This window comes from Schistocerca cancellata, chromosome 1, assembly GCF_023864275.1.
Source record: "Schistocerca cancellata isolate TAMUIC-IGC-003103 chromosome 1, iqSchCanc2.1, whole genome shotgun sequence".
Lineage (NCBI taxonomy): Eukaryota > Metazoa > Arthropoda > Insecta > Orthoptera > Acrididae > Schistocerca > Schistocerca cancellata.
Window position 1 is genome coordinate 610,818,945 of NC_064626.1, and position 17,730 is coordinate 610,836,674.

At 39.8% G+C, this 17,730-nt stretch overlaps 1 protein-coding gene across 3 annotated transcripts in view; it reads left to right on the forward strand.

Annotated features, from left to right (window-relative positions):
• LOC126182635 (protein SERAC1) overlaps positions 1-17,730 on the forward strand; it is a 263,820-nt gene that overhangs the window by 61,527 nt on the left and 184,563 nt on the right. For all 3 annotated transcript variants that reach the window (XM_049924869.1, XM_049924867.1, XM_049924868.1), the window contains exon 4: positions 13,165-13,292. In XM_049924869.1, the coding sequence (XP_049780826.1) occupies positions 13,165-13,292 (128 nt within the window). The remainder of the gene's footprint in view (positions 1-13,164; positions 13,293-17,730) is intronic.

Sequence of the window (17,730 nt, forward strand, 5' to 3'; positions counted from 1 at the left end):
CATGCAATGTTGTAGAGAGAGAACATAGGTTACATAGGTGGTCTTGATGCTTAGCACCTGTAACAGTGAAGTCATCAAGATAATTGGTACAAGCTGGGATGGGTAGGGTTAACTGTTCCAGTATCTCTGGAGGATCGCTGGAGCAGAAGAGATCCCTAAAGGCAAACACTTGTATTTATATAAGCTGAAAGGTGTATTGATGAAACAGTGCATTGCGATTCCTCATTTAGTGAAATCTATTTTTTAAGCAAGCATCAGCGAGGTCTACTTCAGAAAACATTACGTCCAACAAGCTTTGAGAGGAGGTCCTCTTGATGTGGTATAGAGTAGGTTTCCACCAGAGCTTGGGCATTGATCATTGACTTAAAATCTCCACAAAACCGGAGGGAACCATTTGGCTTCTGGACCACGACCAGGGGTGTGTCCCAAGCACTAGTTTTGACCAGTTCTATGACCCCAGCATCGTGAAGGTGGTCGAGTTTCAGCATAATGGCTACCCATAATGAGACTGGAAGAGGACATGCTCAAAAGAAATGGGGCACCCCATCTGGATGTAAAGAAATATGTGCCTGAAATTTGGTGGGACACCCCAAACCAGGCTCAAACAGAGATGTGAAAGATGCATGAATGTCACCAGGTGCCTGGAAGGGGACTGTATCCGAGATGACCTGAACTTCATCCGTGATGGGGAAGCCAAACAGTGAGAAAGCATCAAGGCCGAAAATGTTGCTAGCTGAATGACTGTTGAAAACATACAACATTAGTGGCTGCATAACGATCTTGTATATTCAGGGGCGCCGACATAAAAGGTATTGGTGGAGGGGGGCGGGGGGGGGGGGGGGGGGGGGGGACTACCGGGGGTCTTGGCCCAGGAAAGTTTCTAAATTTTAGATGAAAAATAGTGAGTTTTAAAGGGTTTTTAAGCATTTTAGAGTCATATGCTCAACATTAGAACCCTGAAAACTGGACTTTCGATAACTCAACACTCCGGGAAACTCGACAAGCATGACACATGTTTTGGCTTTGAAAAAAGAAACAAAATATAAACACGCACGGTATTTTTGTAAAAAGCTAATTTAATTTACATTAATAATCATGCTTATAGACTATTGCAGAGCAGTGAATATATAGCTCTTAAAAGACCGAAATTATATTTAAATAAATCCTAAACTATCATTGAAAGAATAAAACATTAAGTATTGCTGTCGCACAGTAATAGCACTTTGATAAATAAGTGAAATAGCTAATTTAAGCTTACTTTGAATAAGGCTCAGTGTTCATTAAATAAAAACAATATCTCAAAGTTAATGCTTTAATACAGTTAATGAAGTTAATACAGTATGCCTACTACTTTCAGTCCGAAAGTATGTAAATAGCGGGTTTTAATTGGGTCTTACACCCTAAAAATATTTAAGTATTTGAAAATAACTTATACAGTACTATAGTAATATAGTACTAAACTAGTACTAATATTTCAAAACTGAAAATTTAACATTATGTATGTATTTAATTCTCTATTTTATAACGATTTTGAATATTGTTCTAAATGACATTATTAGGGCTAGAGTGTCTTTAGAAAGGTGCAAATGTCAATCATCTGACTGGATTACTGAATATGAAGCCGTTGATGACTGGTCAGATATCCAATTCATCCAAAACATCTCGGTGGGCATGAAGAACAGCCAAGTTGTTCAATCGCTCCTGTCCCATTGTTGATCAGAGATATGACTTCAGACATTTAAGGGCGCTAAATGACTGTTCTGCTGTTGCTGTCATGATTGGAACTACTTGGAGAAGCTTAATGCACTTCACTACTTCACATAACATTTCTTCAACTGCAGGCTCTTGTGTAATGTACTTTCTTACATCACGTGTGCTTTTAAGACCAGTTGTTTTTTATTAGTGATATCGGCTAACATATTCAAGTGTAAGTGCAGTCTCTCAGTGTCTAGGTCATTTTTGAAAATCTCAGTTGATTTTTCCAAATTTGTTTCACCTCTGTTTACTAAAAGCAAGCACTCTTGTTCAACTGCAATGACCTGTGTGAGTCCAGTTGAAGCAAACCACTCAGTAATGCAAGATTGCACCGCTTCACAAACTTCAATGTAAATAGCTTTGTAGTATTCCTTTGGGGTTTTGAAAGTGTGTGGTGAGCTGGCTTTGTTGTTTTCATACTTCTTTGGTATACTTTGATTCCGAGGAAGCGAAGGATCATCAACTTGTGAAGGTTTTTCTTTTGAACACAATTCCCAAAAGTGTTCAAAACTATCACATTCCATTCAATATACAAATTAAGCCCTCATATATTTTTTCCAGATCAGTAACACTTATATGAGGGCATTGAATTTTTTCATTGAGATCCTCTACTGGGTTCATTGAATGGCAATAAAGATGTAAAAAGAAATAAGTCTTGAATTGTAACATTGACTCAAGGTAGCCTGCACATTTCTAACCTGCCTCTGTTTTGTCCTCTGCAGAAAATGTTTCAAAAAACTATAGAAGTTCTTCAAAGTTTTTCAATATTCTCAAGATACTAGAAGCTTGCATAGTCCATTGAATCGGGCAAAGGGGTCATAGACAAGCTTGGTCATTGGCGCTCTCACAGTGTTTGCTTCTGGAAAGTACCATCCTTTTATGGATTCCCTTACGGTGTTTATTAAGTCCTTAGCTAAAGCCATAATATCCCTCAAGTCTAATCTGTAAGGAGTGCAGTGCGCAAAATGTGCTTTTGATTGTATATCCAAAAGTAACTTTTTTAGTCCTTTGAACTTACCCCTCATGTTCGAGGCACCATCATAGCACTGTCCTCTAAAGTCATCCATTGACAAATCGAGATGAGCAAAAATGTCTTTTGAAATACTAAACATAGTTTGTGATTCAGTGTTGGGGGTCTTGTATAAGCCAATAAAGTCTTTGTTGATGATTAAGGAACCATCAACAATACGAATACAAAATGACACTTGTTTGTGAATCGAAGAACCACTTGTTTCATCAACCAGAATAGAAAAATGCTCAGTATTCTTGATTGAAGCCAATACCTTTCTCAACACAGACTTTCCTAGTAGATCAATGATCTCATTTTGAATATCGTGGGACATCCACTTATACCCTGAATCCCCTAACTAATTTTTAACCCAGGTATGTGATTCTTTCGGGGTTACAACTGAAAAAAATTTGAGTTTACATCTTCATGCCCTCTAATTGCTAGCCCTTGTTGGCATAGAAACTGCATGGTAGTAAAAGTTGTCTCAAGAGCTAAATGGCCTTCCTTCATATCACTATCTAACTGTTCATTCAATTGGGAGGCCACACTTCGGTTGGTGATAGAATTTAGTTTCAGAACACCTTCTTTATGCATAAACATATTTTCATGAAGACGGAATTTTTCCAAAGCCTTTTTCCAGTTAGAAAACCCTACGGAAGTAAATGCATCTTCTTTTTTTTGAAGAAAATTTGTAATATATTTTTAGCATCTGCCTCTTAGCAGGTTTTGCAAAAACTTTTTTGTTAGATGCTTCATGTTCTAGCCATGTATATTTGATCAACCAAGACTTCTGAAATGATCTTCCCATACTAGATTGTCAAGGTTTCGGCTGTGAACGATTCTCACATTAAGACAGCGAAGCAATTGATGACACAATAATTGTTGGAGGTTGACTTGCAGTATCATCAACTTCCAAGCATGTCTTTTTGGTAACAAATTTATCCATTGCAAACTGCAAACTTAGTTCACAATACACTAAGAGACTAAAGTAAACAAATAAAATATAGTAATATAAAATAGTCCACTAGAGACTAAAGTTGGAACACTAAACATGTCTGCAACATGCACTGAACGAAACTATCCACACTGAATGACTGCGACAACAGGGTGGGCTTTATATAGCCACAGCGTCATAATGTCTCGAAGCGTCAAGGCGACAGGTGCTTCTTCCCCAGTTCTTTTGATGTCGCCGCGGCCACAGCACTAGCCCACTGGCGTCAGACTTTACCCGAAGGTTCGCACACCAAGACAAATTCTAAGTGTGCCTGCAGCACCGTAACACTGTCATGATTCACACCATTTGTTTGCATTTAACCTGCTTACTACCGTAATAATTATTTGTTTTAACTCATTACTGAATGTATTTTAAAAGGTAACTATTGTCAAACAAGCAAAATAAAAAATTCCAACATAATTTTGTGATTTTACAAAGCATAACACAACTAACAATTTTCTTAAATTATTGGGCGGGCTCTGCCCCCCCCCCCCCCCCAATCGAATTTCTGAGGGGGCTCGGTCCCCCTCAGGCCCCATGGAGTTGACACCTGTGTGTATATTCACCTCTGAGGGGAACAGAGCTGTTAACATATTCAACCAACTTGCGAGAGAGCAGGGCCAATGTCAGGTAACCCAGATAAGTTTTATGTTGGGAGAGTGACCAGGGTAAGTGTCACTCCTGTGTTGACTTGGAAACGAACGTCCTGACAAACAATTGTGAGATCAATAAACAACTTGGGGTGCAAGGATTGTCCCGGGGAATGATGGCGTGAAGTTTGTGCACCGTCCTGGGATGCAAATTAGGAGTGGTGTTAGGCTGACCTGACAGCTGATGACAGGCAGTCTGGAGATGTACACCGTTGCTGCAATGGGTGCAGTGTGTCCAACAATTTGGGCAGTCTACCAATTAGTGCATCACAAAACAGTCAGGACAAGAATGCAGATCCCGCTGTTTGTGCTGACACAGCTGGACTGGCTGCTCAGAGGTGATTGCCATGTCCAAGGGCGATCCATAAGATGTTCGTTTGCTGTCTGCATAATCTCAGAAGAGTGTGCACTGTTCAGTAAGCTGTCTAAGGAAGGCTTGTTGAGCTTGAGGGCTGCTGTTTAAACTTCTGGATTGGGAGCCAATTGGACCACTACATCATGGTTCAGGGAATCGGCATATGAGGTTTTGCAAGATGGGTTTGCACAGGTAAAGTCACGACAGCGGCTCAGATCTTGCAAATCTGTCACCCATGAGCAATAAGAATGGCCTACTTGCTTGTGGTACTGATGGAACTCGAGGTACGAATAATAGGTCGACAGCAATGAACATGTTTCCTCGAAAGTGAGTGTATCTACACAGCGACAAGTAATTGTTTACCCTTTTCTGTGTTTTCCACATTATATATTTTATTAAATTCCATGCCTGTTTCTGTGTTTAACAGGGTTAATATCATGTTTTTGTAAGTGTAAATTCATTCAGTCTTTAGCACAATTGTTGCTCACAGAACAGCCAGCTGTGTAGCTCTTTAATGCATCAGTGTCCATTGGTGACACATCAGGATGGTAGCAAATCACATATCTAGGATTATCTTCTTTCATAGTTCACTTCTTCAGTTAATCTTGCTAGGATGGATAGGAAGTGCGCATGCTGTGTGCGGGTGCAGGAGGAGCTGGCTGCAGTTCGCGAACAGCTGTATTTGCTGTTAGCTATGGTCAGTCACTTTTAGGCTGCTGTCTCAGGGTGTAGTGGTAGCAGAGAATATAGTACGTCACATGGGCCATCTCAGGTGTCACATGTTTTGTCCACAGGCTCTGCATCTGAGGCACCTCCTAGCGCAACAAATGCTGTGGATCTGCTCTCAAAGCAGGTTGACACGTTGAGTGGCAGATGGTAATGCATTTGCATCACTCGAAGCAGAGGACCAATGTGGAGACTGGTTACCTGTGCTCACCCGTTCACCCTGTGAGGGGAAAGGTGGCCACTCCTTCAGCAGGGTCCAAGCAGACACACTGGGGGAAGAGTTTAGTGGTTATTGGGAGCTCCAGTGTTAGGCACATTATGGAGCCCCTTAGGCAGATACCGTTCAGGGCTGGAAAGAAAGCCAATGTGCACTCGGTAAGTCTGCCTCATGTGACATGTGTAGGTGGTCTTGCCTGTGGCTATAGAGCATGCAGGCTGCAGTCGTCTGCAAGTTGAGGCTCATGTCAGCACCAACAATGCCTGTCACATGGGTTCTGCGGCAATCATCAGTTTGTACAAGCAGCTGGCAGTTGTGGTCAACACTGCTGGCCTCGCACGTGGTGTGCAAGCAGAGCAAGCAACAATTTGCAACATCATTCGCAGAGTTGATCAGGGTCCTTTGGTTTGGAGCCAAATGGAGGGTTTCAACCAAAGGTTTTGTCAACTGTGGAGGTTTTGGCTGCAGATTTCTAGACCTGCGTTATTGTGTACAAGATTTGTAGGACTCCCCTTGATAGCTCAAGGGTGCACTACACAAAGAAAGCAGCTACTCAGGTAACAGAGTATTTTTGGGGTGCACATGAGGATTTTTTAGGCTAGGTGGTAGTTTGACGTGCTCTACAGAACACTCGCCAGTTGATTCACAGCAAGAGCATTCAGAATAAAGACACTTCAACTGTCATAATTTTATCAGTAAATTTTCTAAGTATTTGTAATAAAGATCCTGAATTTACTGTTCTCCAAGAAAGTTCTTATGCTCAACTTATTCTTTGGACTGATAGCTGACTGAAACCCAAAGTGGAAAGTTGTAGGACATTGAGCGAGTCATGGAATATACATCGGAAAGATAGATTAGAGGCCATAGGAGCGGGAATGTTCATTGCAGTTGACAAAAATATTGTCTCTTTTGAAGTCAAAATTGAGTGTGACAGTGAAGTTATCTGGTCGCGTATAACAAATGTAGGTGAGACTAAGTTAATTGTTGGATATTATTACCAGCCACCTAATTCCACTGTGGCAGTTCTAGGGTCATTCAAAAAAGTCTACAGTCAATAGTGTGTAAATACCCGGATCATGCAATACTAGTTGGAGGAGACTTTAACCTGCCGAGTATAGACAGGGATGTAATGGATTCATTGGGAAAAGGGGGGTGGGGGGGTTTACAGACGGACGTGCCGAGTAAAATTGTGAGGGACGGGAAAAACCCACCGTGGTACAACAACAAAGTTAGGAAACTACTGCGAAAGCAAAGAGAGCTTCACTCCAAGTTCAAACGCAGCCAAAACCTCTCAGACAAACAGAAGCTAAACGATGTCAAAGTTAGCGTAAGGAGGGCTATGCGTGAAGCGTTCAGTGAATTTGAAAGTAAAATTCTATGTACCGACTTGGCAGAAAATCCTAGTTCTGATCTTACGTTAAATCAGTAAGCGGCTCGAAACAGCATGTCCAGACACTCCGGGATGATGATGGCATTGAAACAGAGGATGACAAGCGTAAAGCTGAAATACTAAACACCTTTTTCCAAAGCTGTTTCACAGAGGAAGATCGCACTGCAGTTCCTTCTCTAAATCCTCGCACAAACGAAAAAATGGCTGACATCGAAATAAGTGTCCAAGGAATAGAAAAGCAACTGGAATCACTCAACAGAGGAAAGTCCACTGGACCTGACGGGATACCAATTCGATTCTACACAGAGTACGCGTAAGAACTTGTCCCCCTTCTAACAGCCGTATACCGCAAGTCTCTAGAGGAACGGAAGGTTCCAAATGATTGGAAAAGAGCACAGGTAGTCCCAGTCTTCAAGAAGGGTCGTCGAGCAGATGCGCAAAACTATAGACCTATATCTCTGACGTCGATCTGTTGTAGAATTTTAGAACATGTTTTTTGCTCGAGTATCATGTCGTTTTTGGAAACCCAGAATCTACTATGTAGGAATCAACATGGATTCCAGAAACAGCGATCGTGTGAGACCCAGCTCGCTTTATTTGTTCATGAGACCCAGAAAATATTAGATACAGGTTCCCAGGTAGATGCTATTTTTCTTGACTTCTGGAAGGCGTTCGATACAGTTCCGCACTGTCGCCTGATAAACAAAGTAAGAGCCTACGGAATATCAGACCAGCTGTGTGGCTGGATTGAAGAGTTTTTAGCAAACAGAACACAACATGTTGTTATCAATGGAGAGACATCTACAGATGTTAAAGTAACCTCGGGCGTGCCACAGGGGAGTGTTATGGGACCATTGCTTTTCACAATATATATAAATGACCTAGTAGATAGTGTCGGAAGTTCCATGCGGCTTTTCGCGGATGATGCTGTAGTATACAGAGAAGTTGTAGCATTAGAAAATTGTAGCGAAATGCAGGAAGATCTGCAGCGGATAGGCACTTGGTGCAGGGAGTGGCAACTGACCCTTAACATAGACAAATGTAATGTATTGCGAATACATAGAAAGAAGGATCCTTTATTGTATGATTATATGATAGCAGAACAAACACTGGTAGCAGTTACTTCTGTAAAATATCTGGGAGTATGCATATGGAACGATTTGAAGTGGAATGATCATATAAAATTAATTGTTGGTAAGGCGGGTACCAGGTTGAGATTCATTGGGAGAGTCCTTAGAAAATGTAGTCCATCAACAAAGGAGGTGGCTTACAAAACACTCGTTCGACCAATACTTTAGTATTGCTCATCAGTGTGGGATCCGTACCTCCCGAGGAGATCACGAATGTAGAATTTGAGAGATTAGAGCGTGCACGGAGGCTTTCAGACAGTCATTCTTCACATGAACCGTACGCGACTGGTACAGGAAAGGGAGGTAATGACAGTGGCACGTAAAGTGCCCTCTGTCACACACCGTTGAGTGGCTTGCAGAGTATAAATGTAGATGTAGATGTAGACAATAATGCAAAATACTTTTGAACATGTTTTCTGAAAATTGTCATGAGCAGCTAGCTCAGCAGCCCACACACAATGGGAATATCTTAGACCTTGTAGCTACAAATAGACCGGACCTTATTTGTCGTTGACAGTATGGGATGGGGATTGGTGATCATGATGTTTTCATTGCAACTATGATTACAAAAGTTAATAAATCAGTCAAGAAGGGTAAGAGAGTGTTTCTGCAACATAGAGCAGATAAGCAGTTATTAACAACTGACTTAGACAGTGAACTGGCATCACTTAATTCCTGTAAGATGGATGTGGAGAAATTATGAGCAAAGTTTAAGCAGACTGTAAATTGTGGTCTGAGGAGTTACATGGTTAGTAAGTGGATAAAGGATGGAAAAGACACACCGTGGTTTAATAACGAATTTCGGCAGGCGCTGAGAAAGCAGAGACTGTTCCACTCTGTTTTCGCACCATTGTGCTTTCCAAAGCAGGAATCACATACTGTACAAGGAGGTCTTGATAACGTGCAGTCATTGTAGTACACCTGACAGGCCCTGTAGGTGTGTTCTCTTCAAGAAAGAATGGACCAAGAGTAAAGGTGCTAGTGAGTCCCACCACAGTCACATAGAGTAAGTGCAGTGGCTCTTTGTTAACAACATGCGGTCTAATATCACCATGAATTCAGCAGATCTATGTATTCATTGCACCCTATAGAGTAAAATGTCCCCCCATGAACCATGGACCTTGCCGTTGGTGAGGAGGCTTGCATGCCTCAGCGATACAAATAGCTGTACAATAGGTGCAACCACAATGGAGGGGTATCTGTTGAGAGGCCAGACAAACGTGTGATTCCTGAAGAGGGGCAGCAGCCTTTTCAGTAGTTGCAGGGGCAACAATCTGGATGATTGACTGATCTGTCCTTATAACACTAACCAAAATGGCCTTGCTGTTGTGGTACTGGGAACGGCTGAAAGCTAGGGGAAACTACAGCCATAATTTTTCCTGAGAGCATGCAGCTTTACTGTATGGTTAAATGATGATGGCGTCATCTTGGGTAAAATATTCCGGAGGTAAAATAGTCCCCCATTCGGATCTCTGGGCGAGGACTACTCAGGAGGATGTTGTTATCAGGAGAAAGAAAACTGATGTTCTTGTGTCGGAACATGGAATGTCAGATCCCTTAATCGGGTAGGTAGATTAGAAAATTTAAAAAGGGAAATGGAGAGGTTAAAGTTAAATATAGTGGGAATTAGTGAAGTTTGGTGGCAGGAGGAACAAGACTTCAGGTCAGGTGAATACAGGATTATAAATACAAAATCAAATAGAGGTGATGCAGGAGTAGGTTTAATAATGAATTTAAAAAAATAGGAATGCGGATAAGCTACTACAAACAGCATAGTGAACGCATTATTGTGGCCAAGATAGATACGAAGCCCACGCCTACCACAGTAGTACAAGTTTATATGCCAACTAGCTCTACAGATGACTAAGAATTGATGAAATGTGTGATGAGATAAAAGAAATTATTCAGGTAGTGAAGGGAGACGAAAATGTAGTAATCATGGGTGACTGGAATTCTATAGTAGGAAAAGGAAGAGAAGGAAACGTAGTAGGTGAATATGGAATGGGGGTAAGGAATGAAAGAGGAAGCCGCCTTGTAGAATTTTGCACAGAACATAACTTAATCATAGCTAACACTTGGTTTAAGTATCATGAAAGAAGGTTGTATACATGGAAGAAGCTTGGAGATACTGGAAGGTTTCAGATAGGATATATATAATGGTAAGACAGAGATTTAGGAAACAGGTCTTAAATTATATGACATTTCCAGGGGCAGATGTGGACTCTGACCACAATCTATTGGTTATGAACTGTAGATTAAAACTGAAGAAGCTACAAAAAGGAGGGAATTTAAGGAGATGGAACCTGGGTAAACTGACAGAACCAGACGTTGTAGAGAGTTTCAGGGAAAGCATTAGGGAATGATTGACAAGAATGGGGGAAAGAAATGCAGTAGAAGAAAAATGGGTAGCTTTGAGAGATGAAATAGTCAAGGCAGCAGAGGATCAAGTAGGTAAAAAGATGAGGGCTAATAGAAATCCTTGGGTAACAGAAGAGATACTGAATTTAACTGATGAAAGGAGAAAATATAAAAATGTAGTAAATGAAGCAGGCAGAAAGGAATACAAACGTCTCAAAAATGAGATCAACAGGAAGTACAAAATGGCTAAGCAGGGATGGCTAGAGGACAAATGTAAGGATGTAGAGGCTTATCTCACTAGTGGTAAGATAGATACTGCCTACAGGAAAATTAAAGAAACCTTTGGAGAAAAGAGAACCACTTGTATGAATATCAAGAGCTCAGATGGAAAACTAGTTCTCCACAAAGAAGGGAAGGCAGAAAGGTGGAAGGAGTACTTAGAGGACCTATACAAGGGTGATGTTTTTGAGGACAATATTATGGAAATGGAAGAGGATGTAGATGAAGATGAAATGGGCATATGATACTGCGTGAAGAGTCTGACAAAGCACTGAAAGACATAAGTCGAAACAAGGCCCCGGGAGTAGACAACATTCCATTAGAACTACTGATAGCCTTGGGAGAACCATTGATGACAAAACTCTACCATCTGGTGAGCAAGATGTATGAGACAGGTGAAATACCATCTGACTTCAATAAGAATATAATAATTCCAATCCCAAAGAAAGCAGGTATTGACAGATGTGAAGATTACTGAACTATCAGTGTAATAAGCCATGGCTGCAAAATACTAACACGAATTCTTTACAGACGAATGGAAAAACTGGTAGAAACCGACCTCCGTGAAGATCAGTTTGGATTCCGTAGAAATGTTTGAACACGTGAGGCAATACTGACCCTAAGACTTATCTTAGAAAATAAAGTAAGGAAAGAATCTTTGAAAGAGTTTGGCAAAACACCGTTCGACATTACCAAGCTGGTGTCGTGTCAGAGGGTCACCAGTTCAGGCACCTGCTTTAAGTAAATAATGTCCTAGCTACAAAGAAGGCCCTTTTCAGGGCCAAAACAATTTGTAAAAGACTTTATGTAAACTAACAGCTGTTGATGTGTATGTTCCCGGTATGTCTTATTGTGAAACTTCAATGGATGTGTCGAGAGCCTGGTGGATTCGCCCCCAGAGCAGAAGGCCTGGTGCACCACCACAAAGCATATGGGCTGCCTTGGATACATCACAATGTCCGGCAGGCAAAGCATTTGTGGTCGTGCGTTGTCCAGAGTATCCTGCAACAGGGCAATCCTGTGACCAATCAGAGCATGTGGCGCGAAGTTTCCGTATTTTAAAAATTGTGCATTGTCGACCTACACAACATTAATAATTTTGGTTCCTACTGGCATCAGCTATCCAGGGTTAAAATTACATGACACAATTTTTCTCCATCCTGTATAAATGACTCATAGTTGTATCATGGTCCAGTTCCTCAAATGTTGACAGGTCACAAAATACACTTGTAATTATGATTGATTTCCTCGGCTTCAATTTCATAGATTGATTTTACTTCTCTATCCTTAAACCTGTCAGAAAATATGTCCTGAGACATTGATTACAAAGATAGTTTAAGAGTAATAATTCTGCTAGCAATGCTGCCATAGCCACCAAAGTCACAATGGTAGTCAGTTAATGACCTGATGAATTTTGAACTTTTTTTAGGGGTTTTAGTGTCACATGGAATATTTACACAAATGAATCTGATGTAGCTACTACTACCAGTGTGTGCACTGTTTAAGCACTTTGAGAAAGTAAACTGATTTTGGTTGCCTGTGGTTTGAAAGCGCCAGTGCTTTTGTCAGATGTATTCTCTGGGGTCTCTGTTCCATATGGGTCACTATTTTTATTTATTTTTTGTGTAATAATGATCCAAATTGTGTTGTATGGATATGTTTTGGAAACAGTTAAATTTTCTATCTACTCTGCTGGATAAATTTCTCCACATAGTTTTTCCCATAATGTCTCTCTAAGCACTGTGATCGAATTAATGTTTATGATTTTGCGATATACTTTTCTTCTGTGATCTGTACATAACTGGTCAGTATATTTTATTGTGCACATTTGATCATCATGGTCAGATGAGCTATTGACAGTTGGTTTCACTGCTCAATCACTGTAGGTTATTGGCTCTAAAAACTAATTGTCAGTGTATTCTGCACTATTGAATTCGATTCACCTAGGGAATTGTATTGCGGAAAAAAATTCAATAACCCAATGCTTTGATTTCTTTGGGGGGGGGGGGGGGGGGGGAGGGGAGGGGGGGGGGGGAATGCCCGTTAAGCTTTTAAAATTTTGTTTAGATTTTGGGGTAACACACGATGAAATTGAAGTGGAGAGATTCAACTAGAGCATAAATGAATGTGTCACCAATCCTTGCCAGGCAACCTCTTGCTCTCTTTATAATCACTTCATTATTGAAGAAACTTTAAACCACAATAGTCTTTTGTATCTTCCAACCACTTTTTAAATTCTGTGCTCACTAAATGTCATTCAGTTACATGATTTGTAATGCTGTGTGTTTAATTTCTTTTTAGATTCTGATTTCTGTAACATAGCTCAGTCATGTGATGCACGGACAGCTGTAGGATTAGCAAGAAGTGAAGGAGCTGATCTGAAATATTTTCTGAAATCAGTTTACATAAATGTATATCACAACAAGCAGGTAATTATTTAAGTACAATATAATGTCTTTTCTCATTTTGAACATACATACGTGTACATCTGTTTGTGTGTGCACATGCGCGCGCGTGTGTGTGTGTGTGTGTGTGTGTGTGTGTGTGTGTGTGTGTGTGTGTGTGTGTGCAGTACTGTTATGCAAACATAATTTAGTAAGTAAGTAAACTGCAATACTACATAAAGAAGCAAAACAAGGAGCTAGATAGACTGAAAAATGTGTCTATTTTCTGTGTGAGGTTTATCAAAATGACATAATCAGTGAAGCTCTTTTATTATTATTATTATTGTTATTACAGGATTAATTAACACAGAGATCAGTTAATAACAACATTTTGTTGTAATCCTGTCATCTTCTGCCAAGCCTCTCTATTCAGTGCCTCCTCCTTGTATATCCCGTGATGCTCCATTATTCCACTGATGTCGTCATTCCAAGAACATCATGGTCTCCCCCTTTTATGTCTGCCAGGTGGTTTCCATTCAAAAATTTTCTTTGGCCATGAATGATCTTGCGTTCTCAACAGATGCCCATACCACTTTAGAGATTTTCTTTCAATTCTGTCTAGCAGTGTTTCATCTGCCTTCTTTTGAGCTTTCACTTTTGGTTCTTGATACTCTGGCACTCCTTTGTAAATGATCCATTTACACAGCTGTTATTCTTCTTTTCAGATCAGCATTTAGTTCTGACCCATAGCGTAGAGCAGATTCAACCATTAGACTTCCCACTCTGTTATTATTGCTATTAGAAATGTTCTTGTCCCACCAAAAAGAATTCTTGCACATTGTTACTTTACTGTTTTGTTGTATTCTGAATTTTGTTGCATTCTGAATTTCTGGAGTACCCATCAGTTTTAGCAGTAAATACACCTAAATATTTAAATTTTTCTACCTGTTTCATAAATGCTCTGTCACTGATGTGAACTTCAAATTTAGCGTCACTATTCACTACCAGATATTCAGTTTTTGTCAGACTCATTTTAGTCCCCGTTTATCATGTTCCTGACATAAGTGCTGTATCGTGAACTCAATATAGAATTCATCTTGTGCTAGAACAGCTTGATCACCAGCAAAACTTAATGAAAACAGCTGTACATCTTTATAATAATTCCCATTCCTCCACAGCTGTTCTTCCACTGTCAGAGAGCCACTTCTATACATAAACGGAACAAGATTAATGACATACTGCAACCTTGTCTCAGCCCTTTTGTGACATTAATAGGTTCTGATAACTTTGACCCTCTTTTAATCTGTACCTTATTATCTCTGTACATTTCAATAATAATCTGTAAAAGATGGTCATCCATGTCTAAATCTTTCAAAGCTTCCCAGAGTTTTACTCTAGGAACCGTCTCATATGTTTTAACTAAGTCTATAAAGACGATGTGTAACTCCTTCCCTACTGCTACGAATTTCCCCATTAGCTGTTGTAAAATAAAGAGGTTATCTGTACAGGATCTGTTATGTCTGAACCCACTCTGTTCTTTTCCAATATGGTGTCCAACATTATGTCTTATTTTCTCATACATAATTTTGCCAAATAAGTGGCTCTTCGTGCAGTCCACACTGATGCCTCTGTAGCAATTAGTGTCTCTTCTATTTTCCTTCTTGAAAATGGAGACTATATATGATCTTTTCCATCCTGATGGAACTTCAGTCCATTGACGGCAGTTGTTCATAAGGTGTAGTAGTATTCTATTCTTCAAATGGCGTCCTGCAGCTTTCAGTAATTCCACAGGAATATTTCCAGGGCTAAGTGATCAGCCATTCTTCATTTTAGCTAATGTGCTCTGTACTTCCCCTCTCATGGTGGTCATATTTTGAACTGTATGTTCAGTCCTACCTTCTTCATTTCTAGTATACTGGGGTCTGTCGTCAGTTTAGAAGATCTGTATAATCCTTTTTCTGCTTGTTTAAAGGAATTAAATGGTCTACTGCTTTGATTACTGATGTTTTCTTCATATCAGTGATTGTTCTCCATGCTTCTGTCATTTGTGATCCACATATTAAACTCTCAGTTTGGATGCATTTCTGTTCCCAGAATGAATCTGTTGGAAAGATGATATATGTTGAAGAAAACCATAAAAACTGGACACATGACTATCCAGGGCAATGAAGAAAAACTGGAACAGACATGGTACAAGCTCTTTCTCCTAAAGCAGTTCAGCTTAATGATTTATTTCAATGAAGATTAGATTGTGAACTAAAAGTGGTGCCAGAGGATGACAATGTTGAAAGGGAATATGAGAATGTTAAACAAGCAATTAGGAAAATTGCCTTAGAGGTCCTGGAGACTGAGAGTAAGGGTGTAGACAAACAGGATCCTCCATTGATGTCAGATGACCTTAAGTAGTTGATTTGGGAAAAGAAAAATTTATACAAAAATTGTTATCAACCAAGACAAATAAATCATGAATCTGTATTACTTCTTCTTTATGTGAATAATTAGATTGGCATAAGGTTATTCTTAAATATAAATAACTAGAAAGAATAAAATGAGTGGCTTATGCTAGGCACTCATGGGCCACAACAAAGTTATTTGGAAACTTTTTGTGAATTGTGTTTTATTCATCTCATGACATACATTTGCAATCCATTTGTTTTGCGTACAGGAGACATCTCAAAAATTTGTAACATAGTTACAATGATTTTTAGATTGATAAATAATAGTACTATAATAAATAATAACACTATAAGGGTGTTTCTTGGAATATGTAACACATTGTATTCAGCTCAAATTTCCAGTTTGTCCCGCGTGAATTTGTCCGCTGAGTAATAACGCTTCAGTGTCAGTACCTCATATAGCTTTCTTTTAAGTAAACCTACATTCATCTGCATCAACTTGTTCCCTTTTAATTTATTACAAACTTTTATTCCCATTTATTGAGGTCCCTGGTCATACAGTCAGAGGCAGTGGGTGGGGAGCATAAAATTGTCTTTGTTTCTGGTATCATGTGAATGGATAAAATGGTTTTCCTCAAATAATTCATGTCCGGTGTACAAAAATATAATAATCTCACATATGTATAAGGATGGTAGAGTTAATATTCTAAGTTTTCTAAATAAGGGTCGACATGGTTCTTTGTGATTTGCAGCATAGCATTCACTCCAGACCGTTCCTGCAAACAACCCAAACCCTTCAGAAGAGCCAAACAGTGGAGGCAACCTTAAGCACTCTCAATCAGTGGAGGCAACCTTAAGCACTCTCAATAGCAACTAATCAGACATGTTAGAAATTTTGCTGACCTAAGTGGAACCAAGCTGTGAATCAATCATTTGAGCAGGGGCAATCATTTGAGATGTTGTCATTTTCTAGTATTTTCAATTCCATGATGAAGCCCCCGACTGAATCAGTCGAATCTTTATCTATATCTGTATCTATACTCAGCAAACCACTGTGAAGTGCATGGTAGAAGGTACATCCCACTGTACAAGTTATTAAGGTTTTTTCCCATTCTATTCACATATGAAGCATGGAAAAAACGTTTGTTTATATGTCTCATTGCATGCTGTAAGTAATCTAGTATTACACTCATTATGTCTAGGGGAGTGATGTCGTGTCGATGTGGTCTTCAGTCCAAAGACTGGTTGGATGGTCCTTGTTATTCTATCTTGTGCGAGCCTGTTCATTTCCGAACTACTGCAACCTACATCCCTGTGAATATGTTTAATGCATTCTTTTACCACCTCCTTCCTCTTTTACCACTTTCTTCCAATACTATATTGGTGATCCCTTGATGTCTCAGAATGTGTCCAACATTCGCTCCCTTCATTTGGTCAAGTTTTGCCATCCCTTGTCTCCCCAGTTCTGTTCAGCACCTCCTCATTAGTCATGTGATTAACCCATCTAATCTTCTGCGTTCTTCTGTAGCACCACATTTCAAAAGCTTCACTCCATACATGACTACACTCCAGACAAATACCTTCAGAAAAGACTTCAAAAAATGGTTCAAATGACTCTGAGCACTATGGGACTTAACTTCTGAGGTCATCAGTCCCCTAGAACTTAGAACTACTTAAACCTAACTAACCTAAGGACATCACACACATCCATGCCCGAGGCAGAATTCCATCCTGCGACTGGAGCGCAGAAAAGACTTCCTAGCACTTAAATCTATATCTGCTTTTAACAAATTTCTTTTCTTCAGAAATGCTTTTCTTGCCATTGCCAGTCTACATTTTATGTCCTCTCTACTCCAGCTGTCATCAGGTATTTTGCCACCCAAATAGCAAAATTCATCTACTACTTTTAAGTGTCTGTTACATAGTCTAATTCCCTTAGCGTCATATGATTTGATCCAGCTACATTCCATTATCCTAGTTTTGCTTTTGTTGATGTTCATCTTATATCTTCGGACTTTCAAGACCCTATCCATTCCGTTCAACTGCTCTTTCAAGTCCTTTGCTGTCTGTGACAGAATTACAGTGTT